Source organism: Tachysurus vachellii, chromosome 4, assembly GCF_030014155.1.
Source record: "Tachysurus vachellii isolate PV-2020 chromosome 4, HZAU_Pvac_v1, whole genome shotgun sequence".
Taxonomy (NCBI): Eukaryota; Metazoa; Chordata; class Actinopteri; order Siluriformes; family Bagridae; genus Tachysurus; species Tachysurus vachellii.
In genome coordinates this window covers 30,588,140-30,597,287 of record NC_083463.1, presented here as the reverse complement: position 1 = coordinate 30,597,287, position 9,148 = coordinate 30,588,140, and the positions used below count along the sequence as shown (strand labels likewise).

Below are 9,148 nucleotides of genomic sequence, written 5' to 3'. Positions count from 1 at the left end.
TAATTCTCCATTCCTGGAAGAAAAATACACTTGTTATAGGAAATAAATACTCACAGTGTGGTGACAGTAGATTTTCCTTCAACAGCACAATCCCAAGTATTATAATAAAATAAAAGATACTTTATTTTGTCACAAATGCAGGTCACCCAAGGTTTCCATCAGTCTGGGCGGATGCCATGATAAGGAAGCTGGATTTGTGTGTGTGTATCTGTGTGTGTGTGTGTGTGTGTGTGTGTGTGTAGAGAGAGAGGGAAGGGTGTTACTGTAAAAGCAGAGGGTAAGGGAGGGCTGTTTTAATGTTTCCATGATTTGTTCAGCAGTGAAGCTCATTTCCTTCCAGCTGGGCACATGTGACTGTGTCCTGGATTACACACAGCGTTCACGTTCCTGCCTCTGTGAGAGAGAGAGAGAGAGAGAGAGAGAGAGAGAGAGAGAGAGAGAGAGAGAGCACATGTGTACGGGTGTTTACTGGAAGAAATTTGTAGCCTAACTTTTTTCCCCCTACTTTCTTCCTGTCTCTCTCTTCCCTGTGAGCAGATCCGTCCGGGTCTCTCTCCCATACACCCTCACGGCAGTGCCACGCATTCCTTCCTCCACATCCTTTGCTCTATCATTTCCTTTTTCCTCTTCTCTCTCTCCATCTCCTCATCTCTCAGCGTTTGTCCCTGAAGCACCGGTAGTCGGGTCACTTCTTGTGAGGGAAGCGACTGGTGTTCGGTTTCTTCCACAATGGAAACTCAATCTGGAAGCAAAGGCGAGGAGCTGAAAGAAAAGCGACACACACGGGCTGCTGACGCCAAAGAGGACCTGCAGGAGAGCAGGCGCATCGAGAGGTTTGACATCCCTCTAACCAACCTGAAGAGCATGTTTGAGAAACCACCAACACAGAGCACGGTGAGTCAGTGTGTGTATTCTGTTTCTGATAGAAAGTGTGTGTGTGCTGAGTCATCTAGAGCTTAAACTCACAAGAATTATCGGTTATTAGATGTAATACACACTTTTGATATGTCTAGTGTTACACCTGATATGCAAATAGTTGTGACATTTTGCCACAGAAGGCTATGCATTAAGAGACAGGACCAATTCACGATTACTACAAAATCTACTTTAACAGGTTTAAGTTGATTTCAACAAATCTCTAGAAATAGTAAATTTATTTTATTTGATGTTAGCATGAGGTTGGTGATATGAGGTTAATTGGGAGACCACAATGTTTTGAATTTGCATATTATACATATTCATGAAATGTTAAATGTTCTCAGGCCAATTTAAGAATATTAAAGAGTTTATTATTCTACATACATTATTTATCATGCTTTTTAATGAAACATTAAGGATACTTTTATAAATTCTGATAGTATATTCTTTCACATTCGTGCCCAAATGCATACACTGGGCTAAAAGGTACAAAGTAGAACAGTTTTAGAAGACCAAAAATCTGAATGCTGTCAATAGTTCATTAAAGTTTAAATTTTATTAAGAATGAATGCTTTTTGAAGAGATTTGAACTTTTTGTGTTGCACCAATGGAACGGCGTAAAAGTGTCCTCTAGGACGCCTCAACACTAGGTACAACGTCGATGAACTGTGCTCTGCAGAGAGCAGAACGTTAACGTTAAACCTTAAACGTTGGCTTGAGGTTCACAGTAAGAGTAGATAACATTTAATAGTGCCCCCTAGGGTGCCTGTATGTTAAATTACACATGATAAATGATAAAGTGCACTATAAGGTGTCTCTATGGTAGATAAAATGTGCCTCCTAAGCAGAGAAAACCTGATGCTATAGTATACATATATACTTTATGTAAGAAAACATAATGAAGTGCCCTAATGAGTGCACTTACAATGGCGTCCTCTACATGCAAGAAAATGAGAACTCAGAGAAAACGAGAGAGAAAATGTGCCCTTTAGGGTGAATCTTTTTATATCCTCCCTCAGACAGCTCGGGTTAAATCTAGGATCTCGAACCTTAAACAGCAAACAGATTTCACTCTGAAAGAGAAAAGAGTGAGAGAGAGAGAGAGAGAGAGAGAGAGAGAGAGCGAGAGCGAGAGAGAGTGAGAGAACGGACTGAGGAGAACCAGCTGTTTCTCTTTTTCCTTTGCGCAACTTGAACACTTGATATCCAAATTTAATCCCTCCTTCATTTCTTAAGCCTCGTGAGACTGCAGGAATGACTCAGTGTTATCCGAAACTTTGCCTTTTATTATTTATTAATTTTTCGTTTTTCCCCCAAAACGATGGACACTTTTATTACAGTAGATGTGATTGCACTTCCTCACCCCCTTACAGTAGGTATCAAGAAGGGCTCGAACTGGGACATGTACGTGGAGCTAAAAATAGAAAAGTATACTCTATAATGCACTGTACAACCTATCTAGTGCTCTACATGAACAGTGTTTAATGACAGTCACTACAATGAAACCAAATGCTTGTGATCTTTGTCATTTCTTCATGTTTGCACCGAAAATGAAAAGTATTGGCACCCCTGGTTGAGTTTGAGTGCACATGCTTCCACTGAAACTAATTCAGTATATTGAGTTTACTCACTCACTCAAGTACAGAAGAACAAAAACAGAAAGTAAACGCGAGTCAGCGGATCTTCAGTACCAACTGTTCTGTCCTGTCAGAGCTAAACACACCACTGAACACATCAGCCATTTCAGAACCAGTGCAGGCGACTCAGAAACACGTGAGTCATCTTTTTTGCACGTCCGTGCGTGTGTTAGGTTTAAACAGAGGGAGCGGAGTGTGAGGGATGGATTTTAAAGGAACATAACTTTCAATCCTAGATATTAATTGTAATAGAATTCAGATGTGTGAGAAATTAAAGGAAAAATTAAACAAAATGAGTTTTATGTGTCAGTTCCCATTGACACAATGATTCTGTGGCACTGGAAAGTGCTAACATCTCTCTAGAATGTTCCATAAGTGTTCAGAATCTGGTTGTTAAGGAGATAAGAAAGCCCTTGAATCTATGTGCACGAGGGGGCGGAGTCATTCTGGAAGAGGCCCCGCCCATCAGGACAGAAACGTTTAAAAAATGTTGCAAAAGTTTGCACACCCTAAGGTGAATGTTTTACGATTTTGTTATGATAATGAAACTCTTTCATTCTATTTGTCTTCGGTTGTCACTGTTGTGAAACACAGTGATATCTTTTTTAATCACATTTTCCAGCTATGTGAAAGGTCAGTGTTATGAAGCTTCACAGCAAACCGCATGAGAGCAAACCGCCGTCAATGCGACTTAACAAAATAAACGTGTTGGCTGTTTTTTTTTTTAATTGAACACTTTAAAGAAACACATTCACATAAAATCCATCGGTTTTATCTACCAGTGAATTCAATAGAAAGACACTTGAAGTGAACAGGGAATTATGTATTGTATATAAACTGTAAAAAACAATGTCTGGTTTTCATTTTCCATCAAATCAAATATCAAATGTTTTTGATGCTCCAACATTTTCAGATTTAAGTCTCTCTTGTGGCCAAGAAAAAAAAATTTCTTTGCTTCTCCACAATTAACACAAACTCGCCAAAAGCAGAACCACAATCATCTGACCTGTTAAAATAACACCAAACGAACACACTGAAGCACCCAGAGGATTTGCACACACACACACACACACACACACACACACACACACACACACACACACACAAAATAAGCAAAAGTATAGCTCTATTTATAAGAAACCCAGTGTTGCAGTCCAGAAATAAAGTTTAAATGACATATTGTCTGTGTGCACAAGTCTATTTGTGTGTACAAATCTGTGTGTGTGTGTGTTTCCCACGATTCTAAGAAATATTTTAAAGCAATACTCCTTCATGTTTTTACCCTAATCTCTATTTGAAGCGGCTGATGAGTACGTGAGGAATAAAACTGTGACATGCTGTTTCAGGAAAATAATCAACGTTGCAGTATAACGTGACTCTGTCTTTCTGTTACCACCCTGAAGTTGACTATTTTCCTGAAACAGCACAACATTCAAACATGATTTTTATCCCTTTAAAGTTGTGGATCATCTGTGAAACAGACTCCCTCATCAGCCTCTCTTCACTCTCTTGACGTTTACTGACAGCCCCAACAACTGCCCTTAGACTGCCAGCACAAGCTTCTGAGGTTTTTCCTCAGTACAAAGAAAAGAGTTGAGTAATTCTTTGTCCGTGATAATCAGTCATACAGCAATAATGCACCATGAGTTATATACAGATTAGTTGTGAGTATTCCTTTAATGGCAGCTCAACATTAACAAATAAAAACTAAAGCAAACCTTGTGTTTTGCACAACAGGAAAAAACATGTGGTTAATTTTATTTTGTCTTTTTACCACGTTACCTCGGTATGTACAGTGCGAGCCGTGTTCAGTAGTAAAGCCTCGTGAAACGTGGCAAACAGACAGACGTGGTCTCGCCCACCACATCAAGTGATGTGGGATTTTCTCCTATTAAATCAAACCCTAGATTGAAATTTAGATCCTTTTTAACTGCCTCATTTCAAAATAATTGCCACAATTTAACCGTTACAAACAAATGCTGCTTCTTCAGTCTGCTTAGTTTATATCGAACTGATATAACAATAATAATTCATAATAGTAGGTGAAAATAATGTCAAACAACCCAGTCATGAACTTCCGTTTATCAATTATCTGCTTAAATGATTTGATCAAAAATTAAAGGGGAATTTCGTTATTTTTGGATCCGCCTGCCGTCCGCAAGGCCACCTTTAAAGGAAAAAAAATAAATGAACCAGTCCGTTTATTCCACCTTCCAAACCACGTAACATTTTTGTGCCATATACTTTACATCTCTATGATTATTTCAAGCCTACAAACAATTACAAAAATCACTAACTGCACCTTTAAACAAGCCGCTCAGTATTATACTCAGTGTTTCCATGTTAGTCAAATTGGTCCAGAGCTACTTTTTCTCCTTCTGGTAGATTGTCATCTTACTTAATTGGCTTGTATTATGTTCCACTTTTAATATTTTTATTTCTCCATCCATGCATTTAGAATGGTGGCCAGAGAATGCTACAGATGTGTGTGATGGTCTGGGAAACGTCATAAGATACTAAGGCAAGACCGTTGAATTAATTACTGTGAAATAATTTCTTCTTATTATTATTCATTCATTCATTCATCTTCTACCGCTTATCCGAACTACCTCGGGTCACGGGGAGCCTGTGCTTATCTCAGGCGTCATCGGGCATCAAGGCAGGATACACCCTGGACGGAGTGCCAACCCATCGCAGGGCACACACACACACACTCTCATTCACTCACGCAATACGGACAATTTTCCAGAGATGCCAATCAACCTACCATGCATGTCTTTGGACCAGGGGAGGAAACCGGAGTACCCGGAGGAAACCCCCGAGGCAGGGGGAGAACATGCAAACTCCACACACACAAGGCGGAGGCGGGAATCGAACCCCAACCCTGGAGGTGTGAGGCGAACGTGCTAACCACTAAGCCACTGTGCCCCCCTCTTATTATTATTAGCTAATATAAATGTAGTGAATGTTTCTATTAGTTTTACTGAAATTACTGAATAATTTGTAGTAGTTACTCTATAACATAAGTGGTTTCAAGATGAATAATTAAATAATAAAGCAACAGATTCATGGATAAGAGTCTATATATGTTTAGTGAGGCCAGTTAGATCAATGCTTTTGGCTACAACCCTGAGTTTCCTTTTCCCATGTGTTTTCTTTGTTTTTTTTTTTTTTTTGTGCTGCCACATGTGCAGTAGAATGACGAGTTAAAGTGTTAAAGCATTTGTTTCTGAGGAGGAAGAAGAGAGAGAGACGGGATACTGGTCCAGATCCAGCTCCTTTGGCACACTAAACCATGAAACATGACCTCTTTATCCCTCAGTGTGGTTTAATAATTTACAAACTTTCTGCTCCCTCTTTCTCTCTCTTTCTCTCTCTCGCTTGTCGTTCTGTATCTCTCGCTCTGGTTCGTTTTAATGATTGATGAAGCCGGCAGGAGAACACAGGGAGACAGACAGGAAGAATAGCAGAGAGATCTGTTAGACTTTCTCTCTTCTGGCAATCTGTATGCTTTTAAGGTGCTCTATGTAACATCTAGAACTTCCTTCTTCATAAATAGCTTTTGTTATACCAAAGCTTACATCTATTAGGTCAGAAGTTGTTGATTATTTTCCTATAACAGCAGCGTGACCCTAATTTCAACTACAAATCACAGGTTTATATATTAATGCGCTCTTTCTATAGTAACAACTCGAACAGGGACTTATAAATCGTTGATTATGGCGCCGTTATCCGTATGACATTACTGTAGCATCGACGTTATTTCAAGAAGTCTCCAGTGTGAGTAGTTTGACAAGAGATAATAGGAGATAACTATATCTATTGTGTGAAGGTTCCACAATATTACCTGTAACTGTAAAGGGGAAAAAAGATTGTGATGTTGCATTTGTTAATAATTCTCGGCAGACACTGTGTTAAGTGTTGATTATTTCACTACACCGTGTCTCTCCTGTCAGTCACAGTAACACCAGCCAGTCCTAGGTGTCTGTGAGCTCATAGAGTTGTAGGGTGATCTCGAGTGTTCTGGATGAACCGATAAACTGGAGCCCCGTCACCACTGAATCTCACTAACGTGAATGAACACAAATCCAATCCGTCTTAGAAGAGTGGCGGTTAATATCAGATGTTTGAATGAGCACGTGCTTGTGATGTTCAGGTGTCCATAAACTTTTGGTCATATTGTATAGAGCGCTGAGCTGACTGCTGGTCGGAAGTTAACCAAAATAACACACGGGGTGTGTCCAGTTTGTGGGAAATAAAAAGCTTGTCAGTGTTTGCATTGCATCTGTAATTCACCTCACAGGCTGCAGAGGGCGTGAAAACCTTTAAACTGCTTTTTTTTTTTAAAGACTTGGACCACAGACTCCTGATGCAGTCTTTGTCATTTCATGGTCACTAGAAGGCGTGCTAGCATGTGCTATCCAACAGAGGGCAATGTAATATTTTGATTATTTATATCTTCCTGTAAATAGGACAAGCTCTAAAGATTGCAGTCTAAAATCTCTTGCATGTAGGGCAGGGATTCCGTTCTGTATTTTTTTTTTAGCAGAAGTCAGGAGATGTTGTGGAGAAGCAAAACTTCGTCGTGTTACGTACGGAGACGATTTGATTATTCCGTCAGCAACCTGATATTAAACAAATTTTTTCACTGTAAAGAAATGTTCGCATCATAACAGGTAAACGTTTCCTTGGACATCCTGCAGCGCGCTGAACATTTGCATGCACAGTACGACCGTTTACTGACGGAGAGATAAGCGTACTGTATGACCATCTGTTACTCTTCACATAGTATAAGTAAGAAGCCTGTTGTAAAAGACATGTTCCCTTTTAGCACAATACTAACACTATTTTGTGTAGCAATCCATCGCTCAGTCTCCTGCTTAAATCCTGTCATGCAAGAGAGGATAATTATAGGTTAACTAGCGCACAGGGTGGCCTCATGTCTAAAAGTGAAGCACACAGAGGCATGCTGTCATCCAGGCCTCGGTACAGACTCATAGCTAAATCTATGAGAAGAGCTGGGGCTAAAAGTGGCGTGCATGCTCGCAGTGACCGGTTTACGCTTACGGCTTTGTTAAAACGGGACTGTGCGTCTACGCATGACTCCAATCATTCATGTCTCTATGACAAGATGTTCGGCATGTAGGATGAGCGGCGCGTGCGTCTCACGTCTTAACACGTGACGCAAACCCCAGCCGTCATTTATTCTACATCCCGTCAGGGTTCCACGTGTTTAACGAGTTTCTGAGAATATTCTATTCACAAGTTCACAGGAGTCGAAAGGATCGAAGGATCACCGGACACGCGTTTATCTTTAGTCTACGTGCAGTGTCGCCTTTCAGTTCTGTCATTTTATAGAATCGTTATGCTATTCCTGTAGTTTACTACGTAATGCTAATTCTAAATCGATCTTCATGATTTGTGTAGTGTAATAAATGATGCTGTGATGTGTGCTTATTACTGATGACTTCTTATCTCAAGACTGATTCTTTTCACCTAACACTTTTCACTGTGTCTGATCTTATTCACAAAGGGGAATGAGATGTGGGGGCAGGTTTTCATCCCAATCGTGCAGGAGTCACTCCTCATTCTACCTGTTTAATCAATCAATCTTGGCTTACAGCTTGAAAACCCAAACTCACCCCAAACTTTCCTGATCTAACAGCATGTCCTAGATCAGGGGTCGGCGACCTTAAACACGCTCAAAGAGCCACATTTGGACTCGTTTCCCACAGAAAAAAACACAGGGAGCCACAAAACCCATTTGACATCTAAAATGAAGATAACACTGCATATATCGTTTTTTTACCTTTATGGAAATTATAGAAAAAACTGTAGTGTGTTGCATTTATGAAATCGATTCCCGCCTCCACCTTGTGTGTGTGGAGTTTGCATGTTCTCCCCGTGCCTCGGGGGTTTCCTCCGGGTACTCCGGTTTCCTCCCCCGGTCCAAAGACATGCATGGTAGGTTGATTGGAATCTCTGGAAAATTGTCCCTAGTGTGTGATTGCGTGAGTGAATGAGAGTGTGTGTGTGTGTGTGTGCCCTGTGATGGGTTGGCACTCCGTCCAGGGTGTATCCTGCCTTGATGCCCAATGATGCCTGAGATCATGCACAGGCTCCCCGTGACCCGAGGTAGTTCGGATAAGCGGTAGAAGATGTCTAATTGAGTCCTCTTCGTATTCATGACATCAAAATTTTAACTTGCCGGCCGCAGCGAACCAAAAATGAGTCTGCTTCTGTGTCGGATTTCGCAAGTCGGCAGTTATGACGCATATTTTGAGCGACAAAAAAATGAAACACGTTTTTTTTTTAATGTTACAAGAGTATCATAATCTTAGAATTTAGAATTGCATTTTTTTTAAAAACTAACTCACTAAAATAAAATAAATTTAAATGAAATATTTATTTTCCAAATCTACAGGGAGCCGTAGCAGAGGGATGAAAGAGCCACTTGTGGCTCCGGAGCCGCGGGTTGCCGACCCCTGACCTAGAGTATTTTATTGCCCTTATACAACAGCAGTGTTTTATTTCCGAATGGACGACGCATCGTCTTTTTTTAACATGACCCGTATGCATGTGAACCATTACGA

General features: G+C 40.4%; 1 protein-coding gene across 1 annotated transcript in view; it reads left to right on the top strand.

Moving 5' to 3' along the window:
* Window positions 1–668: 668 nt before the first annotated feature.
* xirp2a (xin actin binding repeat containing 2a) overlaps window positions 669–9,148 on the top strand; it is a 28,350-nt gene continuing 19,870 nt past the window's right edge. Inside the window, exon 1 of the mRNA XM_060868876.1 lies at window positions 669–894. Coding sequence (XP_060724859.1) covers window positions 730–894 — 165 coding nt within the window. The 5' untranslated portion in view covers window positions 669–729. The remainder of the gene's footprint in view (window positions 895–9,148) is intronic.